This window comes from Cynara cardunculus, assembly GCF_001531365.2.
Source record: "Cynara cardunculus var. scolymus isolate 2C chromosome LG 8, CcrdV1, whole genome shotgun sequence".
In the NCBI taxonomy this organism is placed as follows: Eukaryota; Viridiplantae; Streptophyta; class Magnoliopsida; order Asterales; family Asteraceae; genus Cynara; species Cynara cardunculus.
In genome coordinates this window covers 704008-722301 of record NC_037535.1, presented here as the reverse complement: position 1 = coordinate 722301, position 18294 = coordinate 704008, and the positions used below count along the sequence as shown (strand labels likewise).

Here is an 18294-nt window from a genome sequence, read left to right as displayed (position 1 = left end):
GAAGAAAAGAGATGGAGATGAAGGTGAAGAAGGAAGATGGTGAATGGGCAGAGGAGGAGGCAGAAGGCCGCACGTGACTGTAGTTGCAGTTCCTACTACTACTGCTGCTACTACTGTCACTGCTACGTACGCCTCCTTTTTTATTTAATCATATTTAATTAATTAATTAATTAATTAAATAAAAATGAAAATGGGGGAGGGGGAGTATGGTAAGAATTCAGAAATAGTTGCAGAAGTAGTACTATGAGGAGTATCAACTATCAACAATGCTTCGGTTTCATAACTTATTCCAATCAACTGTCACCTCACCTTCGTTTTCACCCTCCCTTTCCCAATTACTTCTTTCTACATTTATATATATATATATATATATATATATATATATATACACACATCATACACACAATATCATATATATATATATATATAGGTTTACATACATACATATGCATCTTTAAATGGATTTTTCAACGGTTCATATATGAACATTTCCCTTTACAACTTCTTTATTACCTTTTTCATGATATCTAGTCTTTTTATTTGAACTTCTCACTAAATAAACATAAGAAAGGAAAAAGAGCAAATTGAAATCGTAATAAGATAGTTCCTTGATTATCAAATATGGTTTTTCAATTTCCAATAAACTAACAATTAAGTTAATTTATGGTTGTGATTAAAATTATAATTGAATACCATAACATTATCTCTAATTAATTGTAGTAGAAATAAAGTTTAAACAACCATAATTGAAACTATATTATTAAACATCATCAACAAACATGAACTTAACTATTAAGCACTGCATTTAGTAACCTCTCATTGGTCCTTCAATCTTCTAATGTCACCTATTGTTATTGTTACTTCCAATCAAATAATTGGTTGGTTAGGTTGTACAATTTTCAAAATGTTCGGTCAAGTCTAACAAATTCGTGGTTTCCATTCATTATCTCAACATTGATGTCAATTAATATTATTAAAGCAATAAATTTGTAGCCACGTTTTGTGCATTTAGAAGCTAACGTTAACGTCGTTGTGAGAGATGATGGCATCCTCGAGCAAGAAGGGTTTCTTTCCATTTACCAATTTTTGGAGGATGAAAAGAGTCACTTCCAATTAAATATAGCCTAATTATGGAAATGAAGCAGCCGTTTTTCGCTTCCAATTTTACCCTAACCACACGTTAGACTTGTTACATTATGGTATGAATTTCTCGTAATTACAAAATCGCCATTGTTTTATTTTTCCTAGCCTTGATTTGGATAAGAGAGGTGACTATATATGATCTATTCTTGTAATTTGATTATTTGGGTGTAAATTAATAAGCATGGATATTTGAATCGGCTTGTATACATCTTAATTAATCAAAGTTTATTAATTATGAGTTAAAATAAGCAATATATAATACATGGATTGGATGTTATTGTTAATTTGAAAGGTATTAATAATATTATGGAGTGTTGATATGAATATGAATATTTTGGAAAGAGGAATCTTAAGATTAAGATCCATATTTATTTCAATGACAAATGGCGAGGATCTCGCCTCGGTCTGCGTCCCTCATGATTCTTTAAATTATTACTTGCTATCTTAATTAATAATAATAAATTAAATAATATATTTTAATTTAATTCCTATTTAAATAACTTATTTTCAAAACTTTCATTAAAATTAAATATTTAAATATCCAGGTAATCAATTGAATATTAACTTTAGATTAAAAAAATTAATTTTTAATTAAAAAATTCATGTCATTAACCACGTTATCAAATAGTATTGAGTTGGATATCAACTCACTTGCTACATCAAGATGATAATCGGTTACCCAAATAATTAAATGTTTATTTTTATAAATCAAAGAATATTAAATGTGATTAAAGAAATACCACTAACAAATTAAAAAAAACCATATATACTAATCAAGATCTATCACAAAAAACATTTTAATTTTTTTTAAATCAAGTATTTTTTATGTTTTGAAGAGTACTAAAAGCTTATGGTATTAGATGGTCTTCATTTGGTCATGGTACAAGTCGTAAACATAAAGCTTATTGTTTCTGTTTTGTTTTTTAAAATTCGAAACTTGTTTTCATTTATTTGTTTGTTTTAAATAAATAAGATAAAATTAAACACATGGTTTATTTCTTATTTAATGGAGTAAAATAGTTGAAGCTTTAATTACATAAAAAAGCCACATACATATTTATCTAGTAATATGTAAAAGATAAAAAGTTAAAAACAGTGTTTATATTTATTTCTGGAAATTGAAATAAAAAAAGTTGCTCAAACTATAAAAGGGAACTGTCAAATGTCACATGTGGATGTTCATCCCCTACTTTTTTTCTATTCTTTTTAAATTTTATCCACCAACCTTTTTTTTACTTCTTCATTTTATTTTATTTTATTTTTTCTTCTAATAAATACATACATATTTATTCATAACTTAATAAATTAAAGACTAAATTACGTTTTTCGTCCCTGTAGTTTGTTAGATTTGCAGATTTCATCCCTGTGACTTCAATTTTTTATGTATTCATCCATATGGTTTGCAATTTATTTTTATTTTTGTTCTTGAATCCAAAACATTATTTTTAAGTATGAAGAACTAAAATAGAAATAAATTGTAAAACATGAGGAAGAAAAAAAACAATAAATTCTAAACTATAGAGATAAAAATTATAATTTCAAAATGAAGAGGACAAAAATGGGAATTTTGAAGAAAGTAGAGGGACTAAAAAGGTGATTTATCTAAATTAAATATAATAATGAGAGTAGTAAAATGGGGTGCAGCAGCAGCTTCGGCTTCGGCTTTAGCTTTAGTCTTGATCTTTGACTACATATTTGGGCTTCTTTCTTTCTTCACCATTTTCTTTTTATAAAACATACCTTTTTTATGGTTTAATCATATACATGATGATGATGATGATGATGATGATGATGATGATGATGATGATGATGATGATGATACGTTTTTTTTTTTTTATAAATCAAATACAACCCATTATTCAATTAAACCATTGCTTTTATTTCTAAAATATTTAATAGGTGTTAGGAAAATTAAATAAATGTTTGAGTAGCAAAAATAGACCATTCAAAGTTTTTTTTAATATATTTCTTGTACTAAATATTATCTGCAAACATAAAATGTACTTTATGTTTACAGGGATGTGACTTGTAATAAAAATTGTATATATAAATAATAACTTTTATAAACAATCTTATAAACATATGTATAGCTAGGTAAGAGCGAGACATAGACCAAAAATCTTACCCGGTAAGTGAGGGCAACAACTATTATCACACGATACCGTTTAAATCTTACATGTAAAGTAATTGATAGTGTTAGATTTTATCGATAAACACTTACCGGGTAAATGTTTGATAAACGGCCCCTTAGAGATGATTTGACTAGAATAATAATGTGGTTCAAACTGACATAAATAAAAAAATTATAAATGTAAACTTAACAACGTACGGTATATCAAACCTGTCCTTTTCTTTACTCGTGTTGCTTTCAACCTTGACGTGCCCAGAGGTGCTTGTTGCTATTCAATTATTATGGTAATTGAGTTTATCATACGTAGACCATTTCAAAAAGTATCATGTAAAATGATGACAAGTGAGGTGAGGTATTAACATACAACACGTAAACATGAAGATTGGACATAACATTTGAACATATATACGAAACATTTAATTACACAAATTAACTCTAAAACTTGTGCAACAAAGACTATGTTTCAACGGAGTACAATGGTAATGGTTAGAAGGTACCAACGTTTGTCTGATCATTTGGCACCACATAAAGGTCCTTGCTACATATGTTGTCCCTTGCACCTTTGTAGTGTCCTATTCCTATTCCTATCTTTAACTTTACATTATATTTAAGTTAAAACAAATTTATTGTATGTATTATTGATAAATAATTTCGAATCTGTAAAGATCACTGTAATTCCTTTTATACCAACTTTGAACATTGCAATTAAAGGAAACAGGGAAGTTGAGTTTAAAGAAGTAGTAAACACAAACTAGAAAAATTTGGATTTGATATGATTAAAACGAAGAAAAAAAAAAGCAAACAATAATCTAGTAATTTTGGTTCCAATTCGAGTCTCAATGATAGTCAAGGTGCAAAAAACTTTTTTTTACTATCAAACCAGTTATACAGTTTTAACAACATGTTCTTTTATTTTCCTAATTGATAAACAACTCTAAACAAGTTCTTAAGGTTTAGCTTATTCAAAGCATTACAGCTAAGACGAATTATCAATTCTAGCAAACAAAAAAATAAACTCGATTTATTTAAATTAGATTACATAACCTTTAACAAAAAATGAAAATCTATCCATACTCGACTTTTTAGCAGTAAAACCAAAACTTATAAGACTATAACAACTCGTCCCACATGGATAAAAAATAAGATTTGTGAGCTCAACTTTAAGTTTTCAGCTACTTTTTTTTCCATTTTCAACTCAAAAGCATATTGTTGTACCGTACATTTACCATAAAGAATTATCGTAATCAAATACACCAATACCACTTATTAATTTTTTTGAATTATGGTGTTCCTTGAGCATGATATAAATTTGACGCACTTCAGTCATGACATGTTCTTCGGAGCCTTACAAGTTACACATAGTGTTACCCATATGCTTCATTAAACACATTATCATACTGATATACCAATGTCCCACCCAACATGACCTTATATGCAGCTTCAAGGTCGCTTTTGAGCTTCCTTATTTAAAGGAAACTTTGGGAAGTGGTTTAGACCAACTCTCTTACCTAGACGTGCGTGACTTATTGTGCACGTATTGCACTATGCGACTTACAAGTTACACATAATGTCGCCTGTATGCTTCAACATTGACTTTGATACACAAATTTTGTTAGGCGACTTTCAAGTTGTTTGCACTTCATCAAGAATTGGTCGATGCAAATCATTTTAAGGTCGTCTCCTTTGTTCTTTTTACATTACAACACAACTAACGTGCATTTCTATTCTAAGGGCCATAAACAACAATCACATCATATTACCATACTCCAATTCTTAATTTCTTTTATTTGTTTACTGATAGCACCATAAATGGTATTTTCTCAATAACAAGTGGTCTTATGGTCTGATAACCGACTAAAAACTCATATTGAATGGCAAGTTGCAGATAACGTTGTGCCCACGCTCAACATGGCAAGTTTTTTTTTAACTCTCGAACCAATTTCAAATGATTTAAGACTTCACCACACATGTTTTCAAAGTTCAAATACCGACTCTTTGTGATAACTGGATCTTGGTTATCACCCAAGGTAATTAATATGTGATTATCTAATTAAATGATTACGTGATAGCATGATAAATTTGGTTTATTTGATCATGCTARTGTGTGTGGAAATTATGTGCATAATATGGATACATGTATGAGATTATGTGCATATGTAGAAGTATGTATATATGTGTGTGTGTGTGTGTGTGTGTGTGTGTGTGTGTGATTATACACTCATGCATGTTATGAGAATGCATGGTATGTGGATGTATGCATGTGCATTAAGTGGGTTAGCATGGGAAGGGGGCTGTTTAGCCGACCTTCCAGTTTTAGAAATATATAAAAGGAGGTTGAAGTGCCTATTTTAAAAGTTGTGCGATTTAAGAATAGAGGAAGTGACCGGATTTCAAGTATCTGATTTCAAGAAGGTTGTTTTCAAAAAAAGCTTGTTAAGGTGAGTAATTTCTAAACTTTTTTGCATAAAACTTGTTACTGGTTTTATTTGAATGTTATTTATTATTGGAAAGAAATCAGTTATTTTGCTAAGGGTTTTATCCAGACAAAGGCTGACCGGATTAAGTTTAAATCGGGCAAGGGTTGGGCGATTAAGCCCTAAACCGATCAAGCGTTAAGCGGTTTAGTTTTGAACCGATTAAGCTTTGAGGGAGTTATGAATGATAAGAATGGTTAACATTTTGAACGGAGAAGTAGAAATACGACCATGTGGTGACCGGATTATTTTAAATCGGTCAAGCTTTGAACGATGTATTGTCCAGACTTTTTATCCGGACAAAAGTTGGAATATATTTCTAAGTGTTAAATCGGACAAGCCTTGGGCGATGAGTTGTCCGGATTTGATAAACAGGCTAAGACTTGATCGAAGATGAAGTCCGGCCAAGTCTATGTTGACCGGATTTGTATTGTGCCTTGTGCTTGATTGATAAAAATTGTTATTTTATCATAAAATGGAGATTTAATATAAATGATTTTGGATTAATAATAATTTTAATGGTTGTGGTCTATTTGGAATTATTTTTGTGAAATGTTTTGATGAGGAAATAAGGGTGGCATATCAAGGAGATGTGTACCATGGGATAATGGTGACATATCAAGGAGATGTGTACATTTGATATAAGAGTGGCAATTGTATGTGCGTTGTATGATATAACTCTTTCTATTATATCCCTTAAAACTACCGTGGTCTGGAATCTTTATTTCTTTGTGATTTAAGGATTTAGAATCAAGGTTCTTATTGGAAATCATAGTCTGTATGTTATTGAGGAGAAAACATCAGGTTTGGCCTGAAACTTTATATAAACCTTGTTGATTAGAAAAATGTTTAAAAGTGGCATTATATGGAACCTAGCTGGTTCAAAGATATGATATTTGATTAGCCAAATGCTTAACTTGAAAAGTGGAAAGGATTTGGTATTTTGTTTCTATTCGTTCATATATTTGTTATATATATGAACAGTTGTTTTTCATAAAGGTTTTGGTGATTTTCACCCTGCAATATCATAATAGGGTATCTCACTAGACCTTTCGGTCTAACCCTCATTTTGTGATATTAACTATGTATTGCAGGAGGTTCGGACGGAAAGGGAAAAGGGAAAATTTGATATTTTTCCTATATGCATTTCTACATGAAGATCTGTCTTGATGTATAGTTTTGATTGATTAGTACAAAAAATGTATTTGAATTTTTGGACCTTATATTTGGTTATAATAAATTTTTGTACTAAGGGACCTGAATGAGATAATATTATGTATTTCTTTTGTATGAAATATGTGTTACATGCATTTTGTGGTTTGGGGCGTTTTACCCTTCAACCCCTAAACTTTCATCTTTCATGAAATGTAACTGGTCTAATCCCTCGGTTTGAACTTTTACATTATTTAAGTTCATGATTTTGGAGTGTTACATATATTCTACAAGTAAACTTAATCTTTTTAAAATCAAGATGAATTTCATAAAATTATCAAAACTTGTTACATGTATCACAATCAATTGGCATCCTACTTGGCTACCTCCCCCTTTTTGACAATTTTGCCAAACGAATCAATTTTTTTCAAAGAGTTGGTTCAAAGGAAAGTAAAGAATCTTCGGTCATCGTATTTTTCAACTCGAATAATTATCACCGTCTTGCGTGATACATTCATATCCAATAAGTTTTTTTATGTTGATTTCTACAATTAGCTTTTACAGTTAAAGATAAAGTTTATATTTGAAATTTAAAAATTAAAACGAATCAAATAATACCCGTAATTAATTATTTTTCTCTTCTTTTTTTAACTCAAACTAAAAGAATTCGTATATATAGTTTTGGGTTCACGTGAGACAATGTTGCTTTCCTAAGACACGTGAGACATAATTTTTACACTTGAAACTTCACAACAAAATGTTGTGAAGGTTACTTTCACAGTGTTTTGTTGTGAAGTTTTAAGTGTAAAAATATTGTCTCACATGATCCAAAATCTATATATATATATATATATATACACACACACACACAATCTTATAAACCAGATTTATCAAAAGTTTTAAAAACAATTTTTAATTCATAAAGTACTATACATTTATGCATAAATTCTTAAAAACATCTCATAATGCATTAACTACTACTACTTTATGCATTCAGTCTTAAAATCTCTTAATCTACAATTAAAATAACATATAGTGCAAGTTACCGATGCACATTATTACATTTTCTTTTCATGTTCCCAAGATATTTTTGATACATTTCACTCATGTCTTCACTCTCTCATACCTCTATGTCTTCTCCCAATCTCTCAAGGTGAGATTCAAACTGATATTCACCATGAGTTATTAAAAGTTATCACATTCATCTTCCATTCAATTTTGCTCTAGAACTCTCGGTCTCGGTCTCGATCTCTTGAGTCTTTGCTCTTGGTGTAAATCGAATACATTTGTGGAGTCGTTTAAATATGTTGGATTTTAAACTGTCATACAATTTTTTTCATCGATAGACTGTAATTAGAACCATAACTCTTACTTATTCAAATTGTATTAATATGTAAAGATCAAAAGTAATTTATATCATCGTGAAATCTTCTCTGATAAAACTAGTGAAACTTCAAAATCATTAAAATTATGGGTTCTGCCGTATTGCATGGGTATACAACTAGTATGTATATATGTGTGTGTATATATATATATATATATCAAATTGGAAGGCAATGTGGTTAATTACCAATTGCTATTTTGCTTTTTTCTTCTTTCCCGTAGGCTCAGTAGTGTTCCACAAGTTACTTATTCAAACTTTTGTTTTCTAATGACTTAAAGAATTAAGTACAAAATAACTTAACTTTGCATATATAAAGTACTACAACTTAATTAAACTTTTATTAAATTAAAATTAGAAACTTTTCACGTCAAGCATCCAGAATTCTAAGCGTCGTTTCGTTTGACGAAAGGTTTTTGGAATGATTTAAAATCTTTTGTGCTTTACAGTTTGTTTGATTAAGATCCCTTAAACGTGAGTCTAATAAACGTGGGTTTTTGCATAATATATATATATATATATATATATATATATATATATATTATAGGTACTGCAAGTGACGCTATAATAAGTTTATAGGATGTTTTTGGACGTCTTAACAAAAAATTTATAACACTTTTAGTACAAAGTGTCCTATTAGCAGTTTTATAGGATCTTATTTGAAAAAGTGTCATATAAAAACAAGTATCCTATTAGCAGTTTTATAGGATCTTATTTGAAAAAATGTCATATAAAAACAAATGTCTTATAAAAAGATGAGTTTATATGACACTTTTTTCAAAAGTGTCATATAGAACTGCTAATGTAACGTTTTGTATTAAAAGTGTTCTAAAAACCTTGTTAAAACGCATAAAAGCATTATATAAACTTATTACAACGTCTTTAAATATGATGTTTTAATTTTTGCTCATATTACTTAAGTCTTATAAAATAATCTATTTATTAAAACACTTGATTTTTGCTCCTAATTTTGTTGTAGTGATTTTTCTCTTAAAAAACCAAATAATATATATATATATATATATATATATATATATATATATATATAAAGTTGGACTCAAAACTAAGTATAGAACACACACACACACACATATATATAGGGCAAAATGTATAAAATAGCAATCTATTTTCATAAATTTCTTTATTATAGTATTGTACTTTCAGTTTTTCTCATTACAGCTATGTACTTTCAAATTATCTTTTATTAGGACATTGTACTTTGAAAAATTTACCCATTATAGCATTGGGTAACCTTTTGATTTAAATTTACCAATTATACTAGGTTTCCATGCCACCTCATTGTCCACGTAAGCTGTCCACATGTACTATAGTGATGTGACTTTCTTACTACATCATTGTACTTTCAAAATTATTTTTTTATAGCATCTACTAGTTCTTATTAAACACTGTATTTTTAATTTTAATATTTATATATTTTACATGTTTTTTTTAATAAATGTATTAAATGAATTAAAAATTTTCTAAATTATTCATTAATATACCAATATCAATAAAACTAGTAGAACACAACTTATCTCGCTAAAATTTTTAAAAAAATATGTGTTTTTTGAAAAAAAAGAAAATAAGAAATGTTCTTTTTTTACCAAAAAATATTATCTTTACTTGACGAATATATTATATTTGTTTAAAAACTTTTTACTTGACGTATAAATATATCAAATTAATTAGATTTTTTTGAAGTATTTATTAATATAACAATATTAAAAAATTGTAGATAACAATCTATTTCGTTAATATTTTAAAGATAACTTTAAAAGATATGTATTTAGTTGAACAACATAAAATAGGAAAAGTTGTCTTTTTTACAAATAAAATATATCTCGAAAATAATGTTGCATATTTATTTAATAAATATTTTACTCTAAGAATATTTAATTTAAATGCAACTTAATAAGAAAAAGTAAAAAAAAATTAAATGTTTTTTTGGATAATAGCAATGAAAAATGAAAATCACTAATAATAATTTGAAATATTTTTTATTTTAATTTTAGTTAAGTCATCAAAATGATGTGTCATCCACATCACCTCATTAAAGCCACACAAGCAAAAAAGTCAAAGGGTTAACCGATTTAAAAGGTAACAGGTTACCCATTGCTATTATGGGTAGATTTTTTAAAGTACAATGCCTTAATAAAAAATAATTTGAAAGTACATTGTTGTAATAAAGAAAAACAAAAGTAGAATGCTATAATAAGAAATTTTGTGAAAATATGTTGCTATTTCATGCATTTAACCCATATATATATTATAAAAAAATAAAGTTGGACTCAAAACTAAGTATAGAACCTCTGCAGCAATTCGTTGCCCTCACTTATTAATATATCTCTCTCACACACACACATATATATATATGACAAGTTCAAACGAAATGTTAAACTTTTTTATGAAAATATGATAAGTTTTAATATTATATATGATTAACACATGTTACATTGATAATACATAGACGTTTAATCATATGTGATTAAACACATCCAAATAATTATAATAATATATGACATTAAAATTTCACATGATATATATAGTATATTGTGATATTAAAAAAATATATAAAATCCTAAATTAAGAAATATATAATACAAAAAGAGAAAATGATATCGTAGACGCATGAAATGATATTATAAAGTGGTCAAATGGATATATATTTACCCAACTTGAAAGGGATACCTTTTGGCTGTCTTTATTTGAAGCTGCCACGTCATATGTATGTATTATATTATTCTTTGTATCCCTATCCCACACTTAAAGGAATAAAAAACCATGTTATATATGTAATTTGGTAGCCCAATAATTGTAGTCAAGACTGCGCCAAACATTTGACGTCTATCTTTCTCTCTCTCTTCCATTCATCTTTTATAAATTCAAACCTTTCAAGAAGCAAACACTCCCAACTAATTCTAATTCTAATTCTGATTCCAAATGGGTGCAAAAATGAAGGAGATGCCCGTGGTGAGCAAGATGTTTTGTTCATCGACTGACGTGGTTCTAGGGGTTCGATCACGTCCCCATGTTGTAGGTGGAGGTGGTTTCGTAGTCACCGATTTGCATACCCATCAACCCGTCTTCCAGGTTGATGGTTGTGGTGTTCTTGGCAAAAAAGACCAGATGACTCTCACAGACGCCTACAAAAACCCCGTGCTTCTCATCCGTCGCAAGGTAATTATTTCTATTATCTGATTCAATTTTCATTGTTTTGTTATATATAGTATATAGAATATGATATTATATATGTATATAGGGAGGAATAGTTGAAGCAGTAAGCCTGCATAGACAATGGGGAGGTTATACCCCAAATTACCAAGGATGTCAAAAGCTGGTTTTTACATTGAAAGATCCAAAATCATGCTTCCCGAAGAAGGGACCCATAAGCGTTTCGATTGAGCTCAAGGATGAAAGCATCTACTGCAAGAACTTCCAGATAAAAGGTTACTTTTTAGACAGAGATTGCAGCATCGTCGACTCAGGAGGCAACGTCATTGCCCAGGTATATATGTTTAATGTTTTGTCTCTCTCTCTCTCTCTCTCTCTCTGTGTCTGTATATATATATATATATATATATGTATATGTATATATTTAATAATAATAACTGGAAAGTGTGTGTAATGTATATAATATATGTGTGATTATGCAGGTTGGGGTGAGTAAGGAGGTGCAGCAAGTGATGGAAAAGAAGGATTTATATCATGTGGTGGTGAAGGCAGGGATTGATCAAGCATTTGTGGTGGGTGTGATTGCGATTCTTGATTACATTCATAATGGATCCACAAGATGCTAATCCAATCCCATTTAAACAACAATCAAGTGTTTTGGTTGCATCTGCATGTAACAAATTTATTCAAACTCTTCAATTCTACTTATTTAGATTACGTAACGTCTAAGAAAGGAATTTTGGAAATTATATGGTTTGGTTTTTCATAATGGACGTGGAAACTCAAACTTTGTATATATCCACATGCCACCTCACCTGTATTGTTTTTTATCCTATATCTATCTATCTTCATTTTCTCAATTTAATTATTATTTAATGAGGATGCTCTTTTTTTACTGTAAGTTTTTAGCTATTTTCTTTTATCTTTTCATATAATCTTCAATCTTTTTCCATAGATGCTTACATGTGATTATAATATTGCACCTTCCTAAAGTTGTACTACATCTACCAACCTTATTTCGCTAGCTAGCTTGTATTTGTCTGTTCGACTATATATGCTCGGTTATTTCATATATACTTACTTTTTCTTGTTTCCATTTCAAAGCATAATTATGTTGGCCCATAAGTTATCTTTTGGAATTGGATGTTCATAGGAGAGATCCGTCTTTTTTGTTTTATATATACGTACCATGAGGATTCTTTTTTTAACAATGATAAAATCACCCATACTACTGTTTTCAACTGTAAAAGGTGAACAAGTTACATATACTAAAACAATTGAATCTTGGTTAGCCATCCGTTATGTTTAATCCCGCCGCCGGCCAACGTCCGGAGCATATCATTAAAAATGCACATGCATGTGTAGTGTAGTGTAGTGTACACATTTCATAACATATATAGCATAAGGAAAGTCCAATACTTCATTTGTCACTTTTTACTGTTATGCGGGTCCTTCTCTAACACCAAATCTTTGTTATTTATCCTACAATATATTATGACTTTTAATATTTTAAATAAATAAAATTATAATGATTGAATAAGACTAATTTATTTATTTATGATAAAATACATTCTTCAATTTTATATTGTATTAGTTAATATTACAATGTCTCACATTTAGATTAGTAACATTTTTCTATGCCCAACTTAGACATTTTAAATTAACATTTCATTTCATTTCATTTAATACATAATTTGATTTTGACTTGCATAATCAAAAGCTAAGCTTTTTCTAAATGAAAACATAGTGACCCACCAGGATTCCACCCAGAAAAAAAAAAAAGAAAAAAAAAACAGCCTAGCTCCAAAACAAAAGCAACACGGACCGCTTGGACTTGGACTTGGGTCCAAATTGGTCATGGACCGGACCTCAGAAAAAGTGCAATTTGGTTATCTCCATCTCCTATCCAACTACCCACCCTTGATTCCAACCAGCAGGCCAGACAGACACGAACCACTACTTGTTTATTCTTGGCCTGACACGTTGCAACAACGATGGGGCAGATTTTGAGCCAATTTTGGTCGTTTTGAGGTATTTTCAAAGGGCTTATCGTACAACATTAGAGTCTTAAGTGATCTACGACATTTGATACCAAAGTTTTTAAAAAAGATCTAAGCTCCAATCAAAATTGACCGAGCAAACCATCTCATCATACTTTGAAACCGAAAAAAGTAGATAAAAACTTCAAAGAGAAGTCGAGAAGCTATACCCCAACTCAATGCTTGAACACCCTTTCACGAGTTGATGCCTTAAGCTTCGAATCTCTGATAACGCAACCTCAGTTGCGATTGCTATAATTAATTTAATTGAGTCTCGGGTTTGATTTGGATAAACCAAGAGCTATATGTTTACAAAACATACAAATTGGGTTTTAGACAAGGGTCGTGTGAGAAATAGAAGTTAGGTTGAAAAGTCATAGGTAGGAAGGATTTGGACCATTGAATTGCGGAAATTAAATTTAAAATATTAAGAATTAATAATAAAAACAAAGCTGGATATGGATAGAAACGTGGGTCGGTTGCTGCATGGTTGCATAATGATTCATGTGCATTGGATTGGTTAGCCGCATATTGGCAGGAAAGGAAGCACCAAAGAGTAAGATATGCGACCCCTTTGCGGGTTTGGTAGGCGATTTGGATGCTGGTTGAGCCGCATCGATCGCACCTGCATTCGATTTTGTTTCCCTTGCTTGATCTGGGCTTCCTTCAATTCGAGATGGACGTTAAGTCTTGAATTCTCGAACCTGGACTATGTATTATTAGTATATGTGTGTGTATTGTTTCATTTGTTACAAGAATTGAGATCCAAATAAGGCGGTATGAGTATGAACTCAACAAATAAATATTAAAAAAATTAAACTATTAAATTCTTCTAATCCTCAACTTCTCCTTAATTGATGGAGTAAAGTCTTCTCAAAGTTTGCCTCATCTATACTATATTATAAAATATTTGATAAAAACTTTTAATTTTTCTTTTAATTCATGAAGTACTGTTTATTAATACATATTACTTAAAATTGGACATTACAAGTAAATTGTAACTAACTGCAGATAAACATCTTATTTAAAATCTAAAATGTAATTAGAATAATTATTGAATTGTAACAGAATATTTAATTATCATCTTTATAAAAAAAATATTATTAAACTAGAAATAAATTGTTTCGTTATTAAACCTAAATTAAATTATAATAAAAATTGAATCAAATAAACTACACAAAAACGAAAACTTTTAAATAGTTAATTTGGATATACTATTTTAAAAATTTTAATTGTAATATCTTTAAACTTATATTTTATTAAAAAATAAAAACATTATTACTTTTTTAAAACTGTATTTTATATCAACGAAGACAAAGAATAAAACAAAATAATAAAATAAAGATGTGTTTTAATATATTGTACGAATACCTTTTTAGTTAACATAAAAGTCAACTAATTAACCAAGAGTTTTAATAACCATTAGTTTGTATTTTAATTACATGAAAAGAGGAAAGAATGTTTTTCTAACAACGAAAACAACAATAATAATCATAATAAGACACAAAACACACAGTTTGTTACAATAAGTAATGAAGTTGGTTAAGACCATGTTTGATAAACACAAGTTAGCTTATTTAATAAATAAAAAAAACTGTTTAACATTTTAAAAGATTTTTGACATTTTTTTTTAATTATAAGATTAATTAATAATAATAGTTATTTATTACTAATGATTAATTATTATATGGGTATGGGTGTGGGTGTGGGTGTGGGTGTGTGTGTGTGTTTCTAAAAAAAATAAAGGGGGTAGTTAGGAATGGGCATCGACAACGGCATTAAAGAGAGGACACTTCTCCCCGACCCCAATGCCAATGGGAACGTCCGACCCTCAAATATCTCCATTTATTATTTACCCCCCCTCCATTATTCCCTCGCTCTCATTTAACCCCCCTCCACTTTCTATTTTGCCATTTACAACACATGAATCAATAATCATCTCCTTCATTCCACACAAACACAATAATAATAATAATAATAATAATACTACTAAACAACCTTTTCTCGTGTTAATTATGCACATCTGTACAACAACACACCACAAGAATTAGACCACTGGTTACAAGTCTGCTTTAAATCGTTGCATTCACGACGGCCATCCCTATTCTCAAACACAAAAACACACAGTAAATGCCAATAAGCCCCATCCCCAATAACTTGTTAGGTTGCATTTGGTTTTTCGGCAACACGACCAGCGACCAAACGAGCCCGATTATGATAAACCCCATATTACAAAACAAACCGCTATCACGAGACATTATGTAAGCCTCGGGTCGTTTTGACCACGATCCAATCAACATTGAAATCCCCAAACCCACGAGTACGTTGAACATTGGCCCAGCATAGCATCCTGATATTGCTATCTGCACACCATCCGCTCCATTCAATGCAAGTGCAACATTCGACATCAAATCACCCATCGAGTTCCCCCATGCCAACACCGTTAACCCAAGAATCGATGGGCTCACCCTAAAGATGTAACCGAATGCAACCAGAAGAGCAACTAGCTCATCTGCAACCATACAGAACCAAATGATGCTCATAAGGAACCCTCCTAGAACCCAAGGAAGCAACATCTTCTGTGGCGGGTGGTCGCAACTAGTGCACATATATGCAGCAAAACCAAGCGAACACCCAAGAACCGCACCGCCTATATAGATCAGGTTTTCGCCCAATTGACCGCCATCCGGGTCCTGGTGACTGTTCCAAACGAAAGCCACTAGTAACGGTGCCAAAGTGACGCTGGCCACCGCATAACCTTTTGACCATCTATCTTCTTCTATAATAGGAATGGTTAACCTTCTTGATAGCATTAAAGGAAACTCTAACCATGTGAACAACTTGGAACACCAAAACAAGAAACCCGAACTCCGATTTGGTGTCTCCCCATCAATCCAACCCCATATGGGTTTCGGGCTATCCGAATAGATTGCCACAGTTGTTCCCCACATCCAATGTGGAACCTTCGATTCCACAAGATGTGGAACGTCTTCTGTGTCCGAAAGCAGCATGTGAATAGATCGAAAATCGCTAATTTCTGGGGCGGTTGCAAGAGGTAACAATGGTGCATACTCGTCTAACTTAAAAGCTCCATTCCTTTTTCGCAAGATTTCAGTAGCGGCCACAAACGTCGCATAGAAAACATAGATGGACACAAAGGCAATCGCGCCACCTACATTAACCTCACCCACAAACAAGATAACAGCAAGAGACACAATAGCAAACAGAAATGCAGACACATCTCTGACGAAGCATTTCCGGTCGATGGTCACGCCTTGACCAGCCACGCAGAGCGAAATCGTGCCCACGACAACACAAATGACAAAAACGGCTCCACCGGAGATACTATTGAGTCCGACATCGCCATTATCGGTACCCACAAAAGCAGCAATGCTAGAAAAGACATCAGGGGCACCATTTCCTAATGGAAGCAAGGTTACCCCTGCTACAGTTGGTGCCAACCTCAATACATTAGACAATTTTTCAAGACAAGAACAGAAATAATCTGCAGAGGTATTCCCCAGAAGATAAAACAGGGCAGCTAACCATATGACAAGAATCATGTAACCAAAAGCAGCATAATTTTGACAATCACAGTAGAAAAACTCCAGATAATAAAAGAAGCCATCTTCATCACATTGGGGGTTAGCTTTCAAGAACTCACATTGGTTTTCAAAACCTTTGTGTTGATTCAGCCCAGAACAATCAGTGGGTTCTGGGACCTTGAAAGTGTAATTTGAAGTGAGCCCTAACCCGACACGATGGGTAATCGGTTTATTAGACGGTTGGTTGAAGACGAAAACGATGAATGCAAGGAGACAGAGAGCATGGAAAGAAGAAGAGCGAAAATGAATGGGTTTGAGATGGGAAATTGTTTCCAAGTGTCCCATCTACAAGAAGAAGAAGAAAGGCAATTTGCTTAAAGGAATTAGGGTTGTTAATGAATTTAGAAAGGGAAAAAAGAAGAAGAAAAACAGAGTATGAATCGAAGATGGTTCCTATTCCAAAAGAGAAAGAATGGAAGGGGAGGTTATGAGGGTGGAGAAGATGGCAGGAAAAAGGGCGGGTATGGAGGTTAAAGAAGCAAGCAACCGAAGAAGAGGAGAGAAGAGAAGATGCGTGAATTGTGTCGTCGAAGAGTGTATAGAATAGAATTGACTTTTGAACGCGTTTTGAATATATAGACAAGGATTAAAGTCACCGGTGCTTTCTGAAGGAGGTCACAACCAAGGGAAGGGTGGGTGGGGGGTGTGTCGACCGTGGGAAAATTGAATAAACACTAAATTGTATTTTTGGTCCTTGTGCTTTTTACTAATTTTCTTACTCATTGTTTATCAAATATCTATGTATTTATCATTAAGGGTTATCGGTCTCATTGGATAACATTTCTAGCTATCAAAATAGATTATTGATAAGTATCTATTATCCAATAAACACTTATCGGATAAGACTCTTGATGCTTGTTTTATCTCCTACCAAGTAAGATTATGGGTCCTTCTATATTCGTCTAGAGTTTTTATGCAAATTTTTACCCCTTTAATGTTCATTTTTGATCGGTCGTGTTCATTTCCATTAAAAGGATGTCGACTTCCGTCTATTATGGGAGGTATATTTTGATCTTTTATCATTTCTCTTTTAAAAGCATAAAGATTACATACATATACATATACAGAGAAGTTAGGTGTTAATAAAAGAAGTAAATATAAGGGATAAAATATTCGTTTTTTATATAATACGTTTGATTAAAATATTAATTATTTGTTAGATAATTTCGTTTAAGAAAGAAGAATAAAAACTATTAAC

General features: G+C 31.1%; 2 protein-coding genes across 2 annotated transcripts; one reads left to right on the top strand and one right to left on the bottom strand.

Moving 5' to 3' along the window:
• Positions 1-11124: 11124 nt before the first annotated feature.
• LOC112517138 (protein LURP-one-related 6) lies at positions 11125-12313 on the top strand. The gene is made up of 3 exons (XM_025124477.1): positions 11125-11458; positions 11541-11786; positions 11935-12313. Exons 1-3 carry the CDS (start codon positions 11222-11224, stop codon positions 12076-12078), a joined length of 627 nt encoding a protein of 208 aa, XP_024980245.1. The 5' UTR covers positions 11125-11221; the 3' UTR covers positions 12079-12313.
• A 3163-nt stretch (positions 12314-15476) lies between these two features.
• LOC112516761 (cation/calcium exchanger 4-like) lies at positions 15477-17381 on the bottom strand. The gene has a single exon (XM_025123981.1). The coding sequence runs from the start codon at positions 17379-17381 to the stop codon at positions 15564-15566; it is 1818 nt and encodes a 605-aa protein (XP_024979749.1). The 3' UTR covers positions 15477-15563.
• Between the last annotated feature and the right edge of the window lie 913 nt (positions 17382-18294).

Excerpts from the sequence above, each read along its gene's own strand:
- LOC112517138 (XM_025124477.1), top strand. The coding sequence starts at position 11,222 with ATGGGTGCAAAAATGAAGGAGATGCCCGTGGTGAGCAAGATGTTTTGT. Across the intron at positions 11,459-11,540 it reads TGCTTCTCATCCGTCGCAAG|GGAGGAATAGTTGAAGCAGT; the intron begins GTAATTATTTCT and ends ATATGTATATAG. Across the intron at positions 11,787-11,934 it reads GAGGCAACGTCATTGCCCAG|GTTGGGGTGAGTAAGGAGGT; the intron begins GTATATATGTTT and ends GTGATTATGCAG.
- LOC112516761 (XM_025123981.1), bottom strand. The coding sequence starts at position 17,381 with ATGGGACACTTGGAAACAATTTCCCATCTCAAACCCATTCATTTTCGC.